The sequence below is a fragment of the Nematostella vectensis genome, chromosome 3 (assembly GCF_932526225.1).
Source record: "Nematostella vectensis chromosome 3, jaNemVect1.1, whole genome shotgun sequence".
NCBI lineage: Eukaryota > Metazoa > Cnidaria > Anthozoa > Actiniaria > Edwardsiidae > Nematostella > Nematostella vectensis.
In genome coordinates this window covers 9,927,300-9,946,192 of record NC_064036.1, presented here as the reverse complement: position 1 = coordinate 9,946,192, position 18,893 = coordinate 9,927,300, and the positions used below count along the sequence as shown (strand labels likewise).

Genomic DNA, 18,893 nt, shown 5'->3' with positions numbered 1-18,893 from the left:
GGTCAACTTGAAGAAACAAGTTAACAGTGGAAAACGGCTATTAAGGACAGCTTATGCTTTCACTGAGGCAAAGAGGGGGGTAGAGTACAGTGCAGTGAACAAGTAAACAGTGGGTGTGGTACACGCTTACACTGGAATAAAGATAGAGTATAGTACAGCTGAGTAAACTAGTGTACAGTGGTGGACAGAGCACATACCTTAAGTACGACAGCATTTGTGTCCCGAGTCCCGAGACTCTCTAGCACCACAAATTCCGTTCCCGAAATGTTCACCTTCAACTCAAACGTCTTCTGCACTTGCGCCTGCGCAGTAGGTAGTTCACACTTAGTAACCACGCCTGACTGGGCTGGAGAGGAGGTCTGGGGAGAAGTTGCCTTAGAGACGGATTCTTCTTGATCTAACGTTTCGTCTGCCATAGTTGTGGCACTAGTGGTCTCTTGGTCTTTGGGTTCTTAAGGTAAAAGATATTAAACAGTCTTCCATCGGCATCAATATCACGGGATGTGGTTAGGAATGGTTCATTAGGTATTGTAGAATTGCTTTTAGTGATATTGCCACATGACAAACTCAATTAAGATATGCGCCATTCTTCTCACCATAAGTGTATGTGTTGTCTACACACGAGACTTGTCTATAAAGTTGTACGTGTCCAGTAGGTACCTACAACTCCCTTACCGTCACCCTTGAACATCCTGCACATGATAAAGTTGTAGGTGTCCAGCAGGTACCTATCACTCCCTTACCGTCACCCTTGAACATCCTGCACATGATAAAGGTGTAGGTGTCCAGTAGGTACCTATCACTCCCTTACCGTCATCCTTGAACATCCTGCACATGATAAAGTTGTACGTAGGTACCTATCACTCCCTTACCGTCATCCTTAAACATCCTGCACATGATAAAGTTGTAGGTGTCCAGCAGGTACCTATCACTGCCTTACCGTCACCCTTGAACATCCTGCACATGATAAAGTTGTAGGTAGGTACCTATCACTCCCTTACCGTCATCCTTAAACATCCTGCACATGATAAAGTTGTACGTGTCCAGCAGGTAGCTATCACTACCTTACCGTCATCTTTGAACATCCTGCACATGATAAAGTTGTAAGTGTCCAGCAGGTACCTATCACTCCCTTACCGTCATCGTTGAACACCCTGCACATGATAAAGTTGTAAGTGTCCAGCAGGTACCTATCACTCCCTTACCGTTATCGTTGAACATCCTGCACATGATAAAGTTGTAGGTAGGTACCTATCACTCCCTTACCGTCATCGTTGAACATCCTGCACATGATAAAGTTGCACGTGTCCAGCAGGTAGCTATCACTCCCTTACCGTCATCCTTGAACATCCTGCACATGATAAAGTTGTACGTGTCCAGCAGGTAGCTATCACTACCTTACCGTCATCTTTGAACATCCTGCACATGATAAAGTTGTAAGTGTCCAGCAGGTACCTATCACTCCCTTACCGTCATCGTTGAACATCCTGCACATGATAAAGTTGTACGTGTCCAGCAGGTACCTATCACCCCCTTACCGTCATCGTTGAACATCCTGCACATGATAAAGTTGTAGGTAGGTACCTATCACTCCCTTACCGTCATCGTTGAACATCCTGCACATGATAAAGTTGCACGTGTCCAGCAGGTAGCTATCACTCCCTTACCGTCATCCTTGAACATCCTGCACATGATAAAGTTGTACGTGTCCAGCAGGTAGCTATCACTACCTTACCGTCATCTTTGAACATCCTGCACATGATAAAGTTGTAAGTGTCCAGCAGGTACCTATCACTCCCTTACCGTCATCGTTGAACATCCTGCACATGATAAAGTTGTACGTGTCCAGCAGGTACCTATCACCCCCTTACCGTCATCGTTGAACATCCTGCACATGATAAAGTTGTACGTGTCCAGCAGGTACCTATTACTCCCTTACCGTCATCGTTGAACATCCTGCACATGATAAAGTTGTACGTGTCCAGCAGGTAGTCTAGTATCATCACGATGCGGCTGTGGTTGAACAAGATGGTCATCAGGGTCTTTTGCAGGGTGTCACGGTAATGCACCTCGAACTGTAGCGAGTCTTCATCATCACGCGGAGAGCTTGCTGACCTCTTGGGCATTAACACCTCGGTGAACACGCACGGGTCGGCGTCGTCCATTTCTGTGAGATCGAGAAACGTGTGGAAAAGTGTGACAGATGATAAAAAACAGAGACATGATTCTTGTCCTTATACACCCATCTGAAGTGAATCTTACGGATAACAAGGACGCAGCTGTTTGGTTCAGATTAATGGTTGTGAACATCTCAAAACACACAAAGGTGACTTCCGCTGCCAACAGTTTTCCCACCTAAACAGGTTCACGAAAAATTGGGCGCGCATGCCTCGAACGAAAGATAGGGATCAGGATCAGTTGACCATACGAATGAATAGCAAGTTATGGATTATTTTGGGGTTAACATAGGGATGACAGGAAATCATAAATTCTATTCACTCACCCCTAGTATCCTCAAAGATTACTTCAGAAGAGACCAAATCGATGGTTTTGGACCAATCAGAGAACGTCTCGAACTCGAAGGTTGACCTGATGAAGTCTATTCTCGCCAGGGAGGGGAGTGGTGCATCAGAGGCTTGTTCCGGGTGCTCGAATAGCTGCACGGGTAGGAGCTCTAAGCTGACGTTCACAAGGACGATGGACATACGCAGTGTCGTCCAAACGTCTTCTGACTCAGGAGGCTGATATTGGAAGGTGAATGAATGGTTACGCTGCGTTTACACTAGAGGCATAGAGGCATATTCACTGACTATTTAATAGACGTTCCATAGTAGTACAAACATATAATTACTGTTGTTTTTTAGTTCAGGAAACGTTCTATATTTAGGCCCAAGCTCATTGGCTGCATAGACTTACCGGCCCTAGAGGATCGTGCAAGTAGGAAGACGGGCGTTCAAACTCCTCTAGCTCTTCACCGAAGTTCTCCCCGAGCAGACCGAGTATCAAGCAGTACTGGGAGTAGTCCAGGCCAGCACTTACAGACGACAAGCGGCCACTAAACAAGAAGTCTGGTACTGTTGATGCAAGTAGAAAAACGTCATGTGTATTGCCAGAGAGTGGAACCAGAGCGATCATCACTAAAACACTCGATCGCGTGTAAATCGTATGGACATCAGCCTTGCCTGTTGTTGCTTACCTGCCCGACTAAATGCCCAGTCAAGATTCCGCTCCACTTGGAGGTTAAGTCGACACTTTTCCTTCAGCAGCTTGACACCCTGACAGAAGGTAATGTGATGTTAATACGTCAACAAGCCAAGTCAGTAAGTCAATATCTGGCACCAACACATACCAAAACCCTAGCCCAGGCCCAATACCATACCTGTGGCGTGTAAGTGAATTCCCTGCTGACAGGAACTTCGGGCTCACGTACAGCGGTGAATAGGTCCATATCGACGAGATCGATGGTCATACAGTCTAACAAGCAAGTGTGACGAGTCTTGGCCTTACTGGCATCTAGAAATACCATATCATTATTTTAAATTACTGCATATCATTGGAATTGATAGATTTTTTGTTCATTCTTGTTGAGCAACCGCCCTTTGCCGGCTTAGTTTGCTATTGGGAGTTATCTCAATTAAATATTAAAGGGACAAGGTGAAGCTGCATATTTTATCTTTCCATGGTCCTGCTGTATCCGACCACGCTCAAGAGAGACTTTACTGTGAGCTACCTGATAACGTTCGCCTCTTTTGCCCAGTATTGTGTGAAATTGTCCCCGGGGACTCCTCCCATAGGAAGCAATTCTTGAGGGTCAGGTCGCCAAGGTCAGCGACCAGCATGTGACTTGATTTGGCAGATCGTGGGACCAGGATGACCGGGCTGCCTGCCTGGATGTCCAGGAGTACACGCGACCCACGACCAATCATCCAGGAAACCTTAAAAGTAAGTATATCACCTTGAGTAAAAGAAACAACGATTGTTTTAGTGCGACTGTTGTTTGAGATAAAAGAAAAGATAACAGATTCGTTTATGATCAACAATAAAATCACTCATCAATGATCCAAGATTTAATCACTGGTGGTTGATCAACAATTGAAACCACTTGTTACTGATCAATAACTCGAATAAAACTTCACTGATCAGCAAACTTACCACTTGATAATGGTCTACAATACAAATCACTCGTCAATAATCAATTCAAATCATTTGTCACAGATCACCAACCCTAATCACTCGTCATGATCAACTCGTTCATGAATAACGATTCAAATCATTCGTAACTGATTAAATTATTCCAACTCACAGCATTGCCTGCGTCCTCGGCCCTGATGCGCCCCAACACCTCTTGCAGTTGAAGGTAGTGTTGGCAGAATGCAACCAGCTCCGACTGGAATCTCTTGGTGTGCACGTACTGCACGGATGACATGCGCAGGACAAGACTCATGTCAAAGGGCCGGTCAAGGTCAAGGTCAGGCTCACCGTACCTACAACAGCAACATGGGTGAGTGGGTCCCGTGTAACACTGGGTAGATAAGGGTGAAAAGGTTGACGAGGGTGTGTGGGTCCCGTGTAACACTGGGTAGATAAGGGTGTAAAGGTTGACAAGGGTGTGTGGGTCCCGTGTAACACTGGGTAGATAAGGGTGAAAAGGTTGACGAGGGTGTGTGGGTCCCGTGTAACACTGCAATGATAAGGGTAAAAAGCTTGACAAGGGTGTGTGGGTCCTGTGTAACACTGGGTAGGTAAGGGTAAAAAGCTTGACAAAGGTGTGTGGGTCCCGTGTAACACTGGGTAGATAAGGGTGTAAAGGTTGACAAGGGTGTGTGGGTCCCATGTAACACTGGGTAGATAAGGATAAAAAGCTTGACAAGGGTGTGTGGGTCCCGTGTAACACTGGGTAGATAAGGGTAAAAAGCTTGTCAAGGGTGTGTGGGTCCCGTGTAACACTGCGTGGATAAGGGTGAAAAGGTTGACAAGGGTGTGGGGTCCCGTGTAACACTGGGTAGATAAGGGTAAAAAGGTTGACGAGGGTGTGTGGGTCCCGTGTAACACTGGGTAGATAAGGGTGTAAAGGTTGACAAGGGTGTGTGGGTCCCGTGTAACACTGGGTAGATAAGGGTGAAAAGGTTGACGAGGGTGTGTGGGTCCCGTGTAACACTGCAATGATAAGGGTAAAAAGCTTGACAAGGGTGTGTGGGTCCCGTGTAACACTGGGTAGGTAAGGGTAAAAAGCTTGACAAAGGTGTGTGGGTCCCGTGTAACACTGGGTAGATAAGGGTGTAAAGGTTGACAAGGGTGTGTGGGTCCCATGTAACACTGGGTAGATAAGGATAAAAAGCTTGACAAGGGTGTGTGGGTCCCGTGTAACACTGGGTAGATAAGAGTAAAAAGCTTGTCAAGGGTGTGTGGGTCCCGTGTAACACTGCGTGGATAAGGGTGAAAAGGTTGACAAGGGTGTGGGGTCCCGTGTAACACTGGGTAGATAAGGGTAAAAAGGTTGACGAGGGTGTGTGGGTCCCGTGTAACACTGGGTAGATAAGGGTAAAAAGCTTGACAAGGGTGTGTGGGTCCCATGTAACACTGCGTGGATAAGGGTGTAAAGGTTGACAAGGGTGTGTGGGTCCCGTGTAACACTGGGTAGATAAGGGTGAAAAGGTTGACGAGGGTGTGTGGGTCCTGTGTAACACTGCGTGGATAAGGGTGAAAAGGTTGACAAGGGTGTGGGGTCCCGTGTAACACTGCGTGGATAAGGGTGAAAAGGTTGACAAGGGTGTGTGGGTCCTTTGTAACACTGGGTAGATAAGGATGAAAAGGTTGACAAGGGTGCGTGGGTCCTGTGTAGCACTGCAATAATAAGGGTAAAAAGCTTGTCAAGGGTGTGTGGGTCCCGTGTAACACTGCGTGGATAAGGGTGAAAGGTTGACGAGAGTGTGTGGGTCCCGTGTAACACTGCGTAGATAAGGGTGAAAAGGTTGACAAGGGTGTGTGGGTCCCATGTAACACTGAATGGATAAGGGTGAAAATGTTAGGGGTGGGGCTCTATGCACCACGGCTGAGCTGAGAAATGTGTGCTATACATCATCTTGAATGATAATGCAAGATGATGTAGATGTCATACACCTACTTCAATTAAGTTGCACCCGCGAATCAGTGTATCGTAACCCGCAGCGGTATATGGGTAACATATAAATGGCTTAATCCTGAATTGCTGAAGTCGGTGCTTGCGTGGTGGTACTGTACTTACTTGAAAAACTGGAAGCTTAGGGCTTCTTTGCCACATGTCTTGAATCTTATTCAGAAACAAACAAAATATCAGCATTGTGCACTATTAATACTTCCTGTAATTTCCTTTAAGTAACGCTATAGTAGTAGTGTATTTGGGTGCAGGGATAACGTTAAAGAAAAGGGAAAAAGTGAAAATACATGATAAAATAGAATATAAATTATAAGAATTAAGAGACAAGTCAAGTTTATGACGATAGTACAAACTCCTAGGTGATGATAATCACGGTGTTGCTGATGATTGTGATAATGACGATGATAATATTCGTAACGATGATTATCATAACGATGGACCAAGATACAATAACAACAGCCAAGTTTTCCTTGCAGCAAATCTTACTTCTCCCTGTAGAGTGCCCCATGCGGTGACATATCTGTGAGAGAGATGTTGGTCAATTTGCCCTCAGCAGCCATATTCCCTTCGCTCATGTCGAGGTAGCAGCTTAAACCAGTCACCTTGGCCTTGGCAAGAGGGTACTGAGACTTGTTCACGGTCAAGGTCAGGGAAGCCACTTGAATGTCGACTTTTGTATTAATTGACTTGTTATCATCTGGTGATGTATCTAAGCCAAAATCAACAACAACAAATCAATAAGCATCAAACGATCCATGCAGTTTATCAGATTGACCTGAAATCCCTGGAGAACTCCTTGGCCTCAATCATGGTTACAACATGGTAATAACATCGGGACAACTCAAAGAAATTGGTTTCAATGTGCACCTAATGGCATCTGGTCGTCTAGATCCATGCTGCCAAAATTGGCAGGTGCCTGTGGTGTGACTGGACTAGAAGCCTGGGATGGAGGTGGCGCAACCCCAATACCAAAGAACTCTAGAACTAGAACCCAGGTCTGCAAATTGATCACAGTATCCAGCGAGTTGAAGTCAACTTGGACGCGGCGGTGAACCTGAAGAGAAAAAAGAGAAGCACACCTTATACTACCATACTGTTATTTTGGGCTTTGGATAGGAAGTTGGACGACGTTTTGATGATAATCTAAATAAGCAATCGTTAGAAATATGACCTACGGACTTATACTTGGTCTCAAACTCCTTATGACTTACCGACTTGGTCTCAAACTCCTTATGACTTACCGACTTATACTTGGTATCAAGCTCCTTATGACTTACCGACTTATACTTGGTCTCAAACTCCTCATCGTCATTCTTGACCAGTGTAACATAGCATGTGACGAGCGCGTTCTCCTTGAGCTTGCGTCGCTCATTTAGCTTCCTCTTGTGTGCACTCTCCTCCCCACTGTCCATACCCAGATCCAGCGTGCTTCTCACCGCCGGTAGCGACGGACACTGGCCATGCTTCAACGGCCTCAGTGGCGACAGTGTCCTGAATGGAATGCGGCGTGGGGACTCAGGAAGGTAGGATGGTAACGAGGAAGAGAGATCAGAAGTGAGCCCGCATTCTGAGATAGTAGGGCAAGATGTGGAGAGGGAAGAGTGATATGCTGACAAGGAACGCGCTCTATTCTTTGACCCACGAGGGTTGGAAGAAGACATCAGATAAGCGTAATCAGAGGTTGGATCCTGGAAGAGATCTTGTACAAGTAACCCGCCCAGGTACACCTCAAACTGAGTTAACGTAGGCTTGACATTCTGATAGTTCAAGTAAAAGTCGCTGAATTTGATATCTACGATCTCGTGTTCAACGTTCTGTAGTTCACCGCAGAGTTTAATACTGAAGTGTGGGACGGTGACGTTTGCGACGATTGGGGTAGGGTCGTCTGGTTCCTCAGCGTGACTTGGTTCTAGTGGTTCCAGATGATCAGAGCTGTTGACGTGGTGACCTTCTAAAGGTGCGAAGGAGACTTTTGTGGTGACAGACTTGTCAAAGTACGCCTCAAGATTTGAAGAAGATGAACTGCAAAATTAGGGTAATCAAAAGATCAATAAATGAAGACATATTTCTATGCAAACGCTACTGTATGTGATTACATGTTCCGTGACATTGTATGAGTTTTCCGAGGCGTGGCAACTCATTTATGTGGACTTTGCTTCTCAAAAGTATAAACCCTTCGAGCTCGAGACTATTAATGGGCGTCAACGCAATAAGTGTTACAAAGTACAAATATGTGAAGATGTCTGGCATTTTCTCACCTTGGCGACAGAGTAGGTGACTGGGTGGGGGGGCTTCCTGCAACAGACCCATGCTCACTCGCAGGAGGAGGTATCTTGACATTGTCCTCCCCCCCGCCCAGATTATCCACAGTATCCATAAGCTGCTTGTAAGTATAGGTAGACAGCTCGAGCTTGAGGGGAGTAGACACCCGTGCCTCCACACAGATGGTCGGCTTCTTTTGCTCGAGCCCTGACCGGAACCCTTGCTCATCGACGGACTGCCTGTCCAACAACAATTGGAAGCCCGTACGATGGAGAATATGGATGCCTGTCTTTGGAACCTTAGATGGACTTCCGCCCAGGAGGGTCTCAGACAGGGTGTGGCCGCTGGAGATCCTGCTAAGGTGCTCCGGGGAAAGAGTTATAGAGTATAAACTCATGTCCTGTATGTCCACTTGGACGCGGTCAATATCGTAATCCACAGTGATAACATCCTCATCTTCTTGCTCCTCTATAGTTTGCAGCATGTGCGTGTTCCTTATTTTGATCTCGCCAAGGTTCGCCACAAGTACGTCACGGCTGCTGCTACTACGAGGTAGGTGGACCACAGGTGTCTCAATAGACACGTACATGTACACCCTGCGATTTGGCTTTGCCGTGTAGTTGTCTTCATTTTCTTCCCCTTCGAGGAGAATCTCACCAGAGATTCCCTCGTCAAGACTGTGCCGCCGACTACTATGACCCTCAGGCTCTCGATTCGTAGCCATGAATGAAGAGGACAAATAGTCCAACTCTTCCACTAGCGACTTCTTCTTACTGACAAGCCCCATGGCAACATTGCTTGCAGCTTGTCGAAGGGTCTCACCAACGTCCTTAGCTGCCTGGGCATAGTCTCCACCACAAAGCATCAGCTCAGACAAGAAACGTTGGGTGTGGGTGTACTGTGCTGACGCCATCTCCACCAAAACTTGCACATGCTTGCTAATCTCTGCAGCTTCCTCGGGGCTATCATCAGCTGGCCGAACTATGACCTCTGGAAGACGCCCACCATAAGAAGGACGAATAAGCTTGAAACGAAACGCGCATAAATCAGATGGTTCATCGTCGTCATCTTCTGGGAGCTTATCAGGTATATATGGGTCTTTAGGGTTAGGGTCCGTTATAGTCCCGCACGTGAGGGCACACCTGTGCTGGGATCCCTCTGGGGTAAGGTCCATTATCCGTAACCCCCCTAGAGACCCCGAGATTGTTAGTCCATCTACTAGTGAACACGTGATCAGCACTTCACTAACAGTGACGTCAGCAACTTTGCGTATCGTCTTCATGTTGTTGGTTTTGATGCTCCGAGCCAGCAGAATGTTGATGGAGCAAAAAGAAGCATTTATCTCTAGTGGGGCCTGGTCTTCATCAGCCTGGAGAAACGAGAGATGGGACAGAAAGGCTAGTAGAACTATTCAGACTTGGTGGGATATATTGTGTCATATGTTAAACAATACTTTAGGATACCGGTACGGAAAAAGCCTAAAAAAACTACCACCATAAAGAACACCAACGAATGTTTCCATATTCAGAGCCATCATAGGTACATCATGGTCAGAAGCAAGGTAATCATCATTAAACATCGGGGTATTACTAACTTAATTATCTTCTTCAACAGCAAATAAACAGCAATAAACAAAACTTCATTGTCTCTGTACTTAGCGTCGCCGATGCCGGTTCCATCACAATCAACCTCATGCTTCAAATAGTATAGTTTCCCAACCACGAAGATTTGCCTGTTTCTCACCTGGGTTGGTCCTGTAACGCCGGGCGGTATCGTCTCCTCAGGAACTGAAGTCAATCGATGGCTCGGGGATTCTTCTACACCAGAGGGGAACGCAACGTTGAAAAACTGCGCCAGCACAGCTAACGTCTCTTGGTTTGCTGCAGGAAAAACAAAACACTGATCAGTCAATTTCTATTCTAAATTTTAGTTTCGAATATAGATAGAGTTTTTGCATGTTTCAGGATGTGTTTCTTTTTCAATAAAATTGTAATCAAGGGCTTGTGGTTTGAAAATAAATGATGCGGATCTGGAGAACGAAGGCTGGCTTCAGCGGTGTTTAAGTATTCAATACATAACATGGAATATCGTAATGTTCTAAACAAACTTTCGGGAGTGAAACTTTACAAATCAAGAAGTGATGGCTTCCACCAAACAAATAATTATTTTTTGGCGATACGCAAAGACTTACCTATACAAAACAAAGAATTAAACTGCAATGTAGCCATTCTCAAGGCTTTTTCTGTCGATGGACAGTCCTTGCTGACTTGCAAGTACTCTAATGATATCAAGTCATTCTCGTCCAGTGTTGCAGAAGGCATCGGCGACTCCACAATCGTGTCTGCACTAGAACACCTATCCTGTCTCGATCCAGGCCTTATCATGCCAGCCATGGCAGAGAAGGCACTTGACACACTCGGAATATGGCCGCCCTTGAATGAGGAGTCATCAGGTGAATGGACTTGATGGGTCCCAGGCTTCACCCTGTCGGCCATAGACGTGAAAGCACTTGCAACGCTTGTCAAGGAAGGCAAAGTGACGCCCTTTAGTATTGAGTCTTCTGACGCTGGTGATTTTTCCTGCTTGGACCCAGGTCTAACGAAGTCCGCCATGGCAGAGAATGCGCTTGAAACTGTTTCAGTCAAAGTTCTTTCGCCTGAAACGCAGAAGCAGCACAAGTTAGACATAATATTTCAAATGATCCGCACCTCACACTACTACAAAGACATTCCTACATATTTTAAGTTTATCTGAAAATGGAGCATATCACAACGCATATTTACAAGGAATGTTGGGAATTCCTGTTCTTTTTTGTACTAGCCTACTGTTTTTAAATCTTGGTCTAAGCATATATATAATGGCATTGCCCACCTTTATCAGGTGATGAAAAGCTATCAGATCCAGGACCTGTCCAGCTCGGTTTGGAAGATGACACAAGTAAGTCGAACTCAGGTCCATAGCACTGGATGGCATCCACCAAGTACAAGCCATGGACCTTGAAGGAGACGGATGAGTCGTAAGGGCGCTTAAGGTACTCGGTAGCGACACGATGGACTTGTAGCTCGGCTATCAGACGGGCTAGAGAAGGACCAAAAAGACGTAAGTGTCGGACTTAAGGATCGGCTATCAGACGGGCTAGGGGGGGGGGGGGGGTGAACAAAAAGAAGTTAGTGTCGGACTTAAGGAACGGCTATCAGACGGTCTAGGGGGGGTGAACAAAAAGAAGGTAGTGTCGTACTAAAGGATCGGCTTTCAGACGGGCTTGGGGGGGGGTGAACAAAAAGAAGTTAGTGTCGGACTTAAGGATCGGCATCAGACGGGCTAGGGGGGAACAAAAAGAAGTCAGTGTCCGACTTAAGGAACGGCTATCAGGCGACTAGAGAGCAACAAAAAAAGGTTAGGGTCGGGCTTAAGGAACGGCTATCAGGCGACTAGAGAGAAACAAAAAGACGTGTGTCTGACTTAAGGAACGGCTATCAGGCGACAAGAGAGCAACAAAAAAAGTTAGTGTCGGGCTTAAGCAACGGCTATCAGGCGACTAGAGAGAAACAAAAAGACGTGTGTCTGACTTAAGGAACGGCTATCAGGCGACAAGAGAGCAACAAAAAAAGTTAGTGTCGGGCTTAAGCAACGGCTATCAGGCGACTAGAGAGAAACAAAAAGACGTGTGTCTGACTTAAGGAACGCCTATCAGGCGACAAGAGAGCAACAAAAAAAGTTAGTGTCGGGCTTAAGGAACGGCTATCAGGCGACTAGAGAGAAACAAAAAGACGTGTGTCGGACTTAAGGCTCCCCTATTAGATCTAGGGAGGGAGAAAAAGAAGTTAGTGTCAGAATTAAAGCTCGGATAACTGAACTGGGAGTTTCGCACAATTACAAGAAAATTATGAACCAATGCGTGCTAGGTTAAGATGCCGGTGAGAGAATATTGCACTAAATGGATAAACAACACCTACCGATTCTGAATTCAGTATTCTTTAACAACCACAGTTTCAAAAATGTGAAAGGGACAGTGTCTTGGAAAAGTTCTAGGATTTTTCTAAGAACCCCCTGAGAACTTACCTCTGCTATGCACAGCACAAGAGACCCTGTCTATCGTGAATTGTACAACCATTTGACGCGACTCGACAAGCAGTTCTTTGGTCTTGCTTTCCAAGGCAGACTCAAGGACTGCTTCACTGGTTTTCCTAAAGAGAATCAAAATCCAATCAGGTCGTATAGTGGTATATTTGCTAACTAAGCTATCAACTGTCAGTCAATCAGTTGTGATAAGGAAATCATTTGCATTGTCATTGAGTTGTCACTTAGTCAATAAGTATATTGGCTGATTCATCGAAGTCATTCTGTAATTCGTATATTTACCTGCTCAGTATAGCGATTGATTCGTCAATTGTGTTCTATAGTTTTATATATTTACCTGTTCACGATGTCAGCTAAGTCTTCAAGTGTGTTGTATATAGTTTTATATATTTACCTGCTCAGTATGTCGGCTGAGTCATCGAGTGTGACCTGACTACTGTACATGCTATAATACAGCTCATCCATGCTATGATTCATGTCAAACTCTGAAGCAGGACCTACACAGTCATCAACAAAGGTGTCAGTACATGCAGTTGAAGAATTTTAAGACCTATTTTTTAAAAAAATTTAATACCATCGTAAACTTACAGTAACGCCTGTACTCTTTACTCTGTCCTACGCCACTTAATGATCGCCTTAACCTTCTCCTTGTAGCGTTTGCAAGGCTCCCGAAAGAGAATACTCGTGCGTAAAATCAGAACGCAATGGAAATAATCGAAGGACTTAAGGGGACTCCAAACGATCGCATGTGAGGCTCTGTAACTGAGAACCTTATCACCTAACTACTTCTGAATGAGGAGGTTCGCTACAAACCTTGAGGGTGGCGAAGGGGAGTGGATGTTGCCATTGCTCGCATATCTCGTGGTGGGACAGTTGGAGACTTAGATGGGCGGATCAACTGGTTGAAGCATTTTGTGAGAGCGTGGCACTAAAACATGGAGAGAATTGTGAGAATAAGAGGGATCCGGGATAAGGATCCGCCCTAGGAGTAGCCTAGTGAGAGGAACTTTCTTAAAGTATGATTAGATAACATTTGCCGTGGTACTGTAGATGTACACCATCAAAGTAACATCCAAAAATAGTAAAAATTCTAATTCTAATAAATCTAACATAAGTGGCTAACCTCCAAATATTCTCAGATGCAAAAGATTTTTCATGGCCGTATCTAATGACTATTAAGAGTGAGTGAGAGGTCAATTTAATATTGGCGTGTGATGATAACAGTAAAATGTACCTTGTACTCGTTGACATGGAACGTTAGGCTCGGCAGGTTGCCAGATAACAGCACCGCAGGACACTGAGGGTCGGCTGTGAATATCAGGCGTCTGCAACACAAAGAATTGGGAAAGAAAGAGTTTAATTGGAGATGGAAGGATAAAATAGGTATAAAAAAGACACCAAGACAAGCAAAGGGTTCACCCTTTATAAGGATTAGTAAAAATGCTTTAAATAAATGTGGAGAAACTAAAAGAAAGACAGGGGAAGGTGAATCTCATAAAACAATAATAGTAACAAGACAGAAAGCAAGATAATTGAACATGGTAATTAATTAAACATGATAATTAAACAAATAGCTTATGGTAGCACTAGTTGTCTGCAAGATGAGCTCAGACAGGAGAGGAATGAGGTCAGTAAGAAGGTGTCTGGCATATGTCATAAACATTTCTACAAGCATACCGTGCTTTTTCTAGCACTGACTGACTGATGAGTTATGAGATGGCAAGTCTTACCTCTCAAGTGTCAGTTTAATGGTGAATCTGTCCACAACGTGTAGATCGCTTGAGCCAAAGTGATGACTGGTCACATCTGACCATTTGTCCCTGGCATGACAAACCACCATCTGGATGTCTGAGAAGACTAGCATGTACCTGGAAAAACAACGACAAAGATGATGGTGATGATAAAGATAGTGATGATGACAAAGATGATGATGATCACAAAGATGATGACGACAAGGAGAATGATGATGACAAAAATAATGATGATGACAAAGATGATGACGATCATGACAAAGATGATGATAATGACAAGGATAGCCTGCAATTCAGGCGTTTACCTGGTGTTTTCATACGAAAAACTGGCCTCGAGCGATTCGAAGCCGCAGCTATAAAAACACTGGGTAAAGACCTGCATTGCAGGCTAGGACAAGGATGATGATGATGAAAAAAATGACAATGAGCGAACAATGCCATGGGACGACAAAGGATAGTCTTGAGTATGGATAATCAATGGCATCAGATGACACAGAAAAGATACAAAGGACAGTGAACATCGCTTACCTCCAATGCACTATCAATAAATGTCGTTCTTACTTGTCATACATAGCTTCTTTGATCTTTTCAGGGTTCAGGTTTTCTGCGAGTCTCATGGCAGACTCCGTGGAGCAAATCCCTGCATCGTTTTCGTCTTCTTGTTCGGAGGGAGGAGTACTCATGGGCGTCACAAATGAGTCATCTGGAAAGAAAACCCACTCTTACACACAAGAAACAAGCCTTCTACAAGTTTTCATCCTCTTTAACAAGGTAATGGTTGTATTTCTGAAGAATCAGGAGAAGGCATACTAATTTCTTCTTCCACAGTGTCTACCAGTTAATGGAGCAGTGTTTTGTGGTGTACGGAAGGGCGGGAAAAGGCATACAGTATACATTTGCAATCGGTGTCTACTTTATATATGAGGCAGTGTGTTGTGGTATACGGAAGGCTGGAAAAAGACATAGTATACCTTTGGAATCGATGTCTACCTTGCATAATGTTTTGTGGTATATGGAAGAGTGAAAAAGGCATACAGTATACCTTTCACATCAGTAAAATGAGATCATGTTTATCAGTAAAATGAGATAATGTTTGTGGTAGTATCTCAAAATGACATAATATATACCTTCAACATCAGTGTCTTCTTCCTCAGATATTCGCTTCTCTCTCTCCATTGCCTCCGAGTTCTTAAAACTAAGATGTCCAAAATCTACTAGGACCTGAGGGACAAAGCAAGAGTAGTTGATAAGCATGTGAAGAGAAAAACATTCTTTGTGCCAACAGATTAATGCTCACCACAGATGACTTCCTATCCTTGAAGTTCTCCGGCACAAAGAAACGTGGGGCGGAGACCTCCAACTGAATGTCCCAGCTTTTAACGTTTCCCTAGCAAAACAAGGAACGTTTAGGTAAAGATTAACAAATCAGCTGTAATTCACATTCGAGGGATCAAAAATTTGCCGTAATAGAACTAGGAAAGGAGAAGGAAAAGAAAAGAAATGAGGGTCTATTTCTAAAAGAATTGCAGTCATATTGCCCGTAAAATCATTGTTTCTTTGCAGAATTTGGACAGAAGAAGGGAAAAAAGACAGTCGTCTTAACTATAATTGCAGTCATATATGCTCAATTGTATGGAGTCTTATCCTTCTATTAATGAAGAATGCTAATCATGCACCACTTTTGGTATTTTTACCCTGTAGAAAACAGCGACCTACAATCCATTAAAATAAACAGCCACAAATGGGGTCATGGTGGTCGCTCTAGCTGATGGAACTTGATACACTGCATGAATCGACATTGTTCAGGAGTGTGAAATGGAGAGTGTTAGCAGGGACAACGATAATGGCTTGGAAGATTGGAAGAGAAAAAGCACTTCCTCGCTAAAGGCTCAATTCTAAACTAGTTTCTTCAAAGATAACTAAATGTCATAATTCCAAAAATACTTCCTTGTGGTGGAGAATTTCTAGCCAATACCACTGACCTTGTTTAAAGCCCCATCTGTAATAGAACCTCGAGTACTTACTATCTGCACTCCTTCCATCATTGAGTCCAGAGTCTGTTTCAGCTCTGCCTTCGTCTGGTTTTTCAGCTCTTCATATCTCAGCCACGCTGCTTCTCTCAGTTGCCTCTCAACGTTCACATACTGGGCACTCAAGGTGTCATTGGAGAAGAAGTCAGAAACTCTGTCAATCACGCTGGGGTTCCACACGATGTCTAGGGGCTGGGTGGTGATGGAGAATCTAACCAGGAGAAATCGTGCGCTCAAAAAACCTCTTCAAGTTTTATATTTCATAATATCAATTCGTATTGATATTTCATCTATGATTCTCGCTTAACAGAACATTGTGAATTTGGCTATGAAAGGTAAAAGTCGAGATTCAAACGCTGAATACCTGTAAGCAACTTTGCTCTTTGGCGGCATCTGCTCAAACCTCATCTCAAACACTGGCTCTTCATCAAACTCCTGTAGGATATTCAGCCCTAGAGCTGTTGATGACATGGCCAGCATGGAGATGGAGGAGTGGTTGCTAGACTTCTGGGCCGCCAAGGGCTTCTATAAATGTCAGAGCACACAAGTTAGGTTGGACTTCTTTAAAGCAAGGATTTCTTTCAGGTAAGTATCAAGCACTAATAAAAAGTAGCATCATTCATACCCTTTCTTGTGGAGAAACCAAAGAAGCGAACAAAGTGCCCTTTGTGAATCGGTCCCTGGCATGGATAGCGCCCAAGCTCATGTTAAACTCCCAGGTGCTTGACTGTGGACGGACTTCAGACTCCCATGTCGCATTACAGAACTCAACCTCCACTATAGGGGTAGAGGAGTGGCCTGAGCTAGTGCTGTTCAGCAGCTTAAAGGAGCCACTATCAAGACAGATGTTGAGCCGGGCAAAGACCTTGTCCCTGTTGAAGATCGACTGGTTCCTGCTTGGGTCACTTAGCTCATCAAGGAACTCTTCTTCCTCTGAAATATGGGGATGACTAAATAAATCGCAAGGTATTTTTCTCAAGCCACGCTAAAGCAATAGTTCATTGTCAAACAACTATATGATAAGAGTTTTATTACGTTACATAAACCCATAAGCAAAGAGTACTAAAATACTTCAACACTTTAATGTACTGTATAAGAGTCTAAGAGTCTGTGCTCGGAAGCTCTTTTGTGAATGGTGGTTGGTAAAATTGTATAGAGCTAGATTACCCATAAAATAAAGAGTAGAATGTTATATAGAGAAAGAAACAACTGACCAAGTTGTGTAATCCTCAGTAAAATAACTAAACAGTTATTGATATTTTGATGTAACAGTATTACCTTTTGTGCTTGGTGGCTCTATCTTGAATGGAGGCTTTGTGTTGTCGGTAGCATCTCCTGTTTTGGATGGGGCAGCACCATCTGCACTCCAGTACCAGGAGTACCAGCCGCCCAGCCAGCCCTGGGAGGCTGTAGAAGTTGGTTCAGATGGTGCTACTGGGGCTACGTCAGGAGTCGACGCCTGTGTTAGGTTACATGCAAAAAAATGTTAAAAACTAAATAAATAAAAACTACAGCTTCCCATGCAGATAAACAAGGGAAATTGCTAATCTATAGTTTGTCCTGGACTGTCCCACCTGGATCCAACAATGTTGTTGACTAGAATGACTACATTACTGTAAGATCTATAACACAATTGACGCTATTATTCATTTCTGCATTAAGTTTTTCACAATTCTCTTATCCAGACTCGGATCCCCCCTAGTTGATCAGCTTGACACCACCATGCTGAGAACAGCTTAACTCAACTTAGAGCCACCACTAACCACCACACTATGAGCTGGTCAACACTCCACTAACCACCACACTATGAGCTGGTCAACACTCCACTAACCACCACACTATGAGCTGGTCAACACTCCACTAAGCACCACACTATGAGCTGGTCAACACTCCACTAACCACCACACTATGAGCTGGTCAACACTCCACTAAGCACCACACTATGAGCTGGTCAACACTCCACTAACCACCACACTATGAGCTGGTCAACACTCCACTAAGCACCACACTATGAGCTGGTCAACACTCCACTAAGCACCACACTATGAGCTGGTCAACACTCCACTAAGCACCACACTATGAGCTGGTCAACACTCCACTAACCACCACACTATGGGCTGGTCAACACTCCACTAACCACCACACTATGAGCTGGTCAACACTCCACTAACCACCACACTATGAGCTGGTCAACACTCCACTAACCACCACACTATGAGCTGGTCAACACTCCACTAACCACCACACTATGAGCTGGTCAACACTCCACTAACCACCACACTATGAGCTGGTCAACACTCCACTAACCACCACACTATGAGCTGGTCAACACTCCACTAACCACCACACTATGAGCTGGTCAACACTCCACTAACCACCACACTATGAGCTGGTCAACACTCCACGAAGCACCACACTATGAGCTGGTCAACACTCCACGAAGCACCACACTATGAGCTGGTCAACACTCCACTAAGCACCACACTATGAGCTGGTCAACACTCCACTAAGCACCACACTATGAGCTGGTCAACACTCCACTAACCACCACACTATGAGCTGGTCAACACTCCACTAACCACCACACTATGAGCTGGTCAACACTCCACTAACCACCACACTATGAGCTGGTCA

The 18,893-nt window shown here is 44.6% G+C and overlaps 1 protein-coding gene across 3 annotated transcripts in view; it reads right to left on the bottom strand.

Moving 5' to 3' along the window:
• The window catches only part of LOC5513271 (intermembrane lipid transfer protein VPS13D), a 53,964-nt gene that overhangs the window by 27,473 nt on the left and 7,598 nt on the right, over window positions 1-18,893 (bottom strand). For all 3 annotated transcript variants that reach the window (XM_048724805.1, XM_048724807.1, XM_048724806.1), the window contains exons 11-38: window positions 17,538-17,718; window positions 16,885-17,192; window positions 16,624-16,784; window positions 16,254-16,470; window positions 15,527-15,616; window positions 15,357-15,450; window positions 14,791-14,932; window positions 14,209-14,346; window positions 13,713-13,803; window positions 13,292-13,406; window positions 12,873-12,975; window positions 12,461-12,585; window positions 11,270-11,476; window positions 10,590-11,054; window positions 10,142-10,278; window positions 8,395-9,767; window positions 7,414-8,158; window positions 7,004-7,190; window positions 6,623-6,845; window positions 6,245-6,289; window positions 4,304-4,484; window positions 3,731-3,935; window positions 3,380-3,513; window positions 3,197-3,275; window positions 2,917-3,074; window positions 2,504-2,741; window positions 1,940-2,167; window positions 198-451 (exon numbers count right to left, since the gene is read on the bottom strand). In XM_048724805.1, coding sequence (XP_048580762.1) covers window positions 198-451; window positions 1,940-2,167; window positions 2,504-2,741; window positions 2,917-3,074; window positions 3,197-3,275; window positions 3,380-3,513; window positions 3,731-3,935; window positions 4,304-4,484; window positions 6,245-6,289; window positions 6,623-6,845; window positions 7,004-7,190; window positions 7,414-8,158; window positions 8,395-9,767; window positions 10,142-10,278; window positions 10,590-11,054; window positions 11,270-11,476; window positions 12,461-12,585; window positions 12,873-12,975; window positions 13,292-13,406; window positions 13,713-13,803; window positions 14,209-14,346; window positions 14,791-14,932; window positions 15,357-15,450; window positions 15,527-15,616; window positions 16,254-16,470; window positions 16,624-16,784; window positions 16,885-17,192; window positions 17,538-17,718 — 6,624 coding nt within the window. The remainder of the gene's footprint in view (window positions 1-197; window positions 452-1,939; window positions 2,168-2,503; window positions 2,742-2,916; window positions 3,075-3,196; window positions 3,276-3,379; window positions 3,514-3,730; window positions 3,936-4,303; window positions 4,485-6,244; window positions 6,290-6,622; window positions 6,846-7,003; window positions 7,191-7,413; window positions 8,159-8,394; window positions 9,768-10,141; window positions 10,279-10,589; window positions 11,055-11,269; window positions 11,477-12,460; window positions 12,586-12,872; window positions 12,976-13,291; window positions 13,407-13,712; window positions 13,804-14,208; window positions 14,347-14,790; window positions 14,933-15,356; window positions 15,451-15,526; window positions 15,617-16,253; window positions 16,471-16,623; window positions 16,785-16,884; window positions 17,193-17,537; window positions 17,719-18,893) is intronic.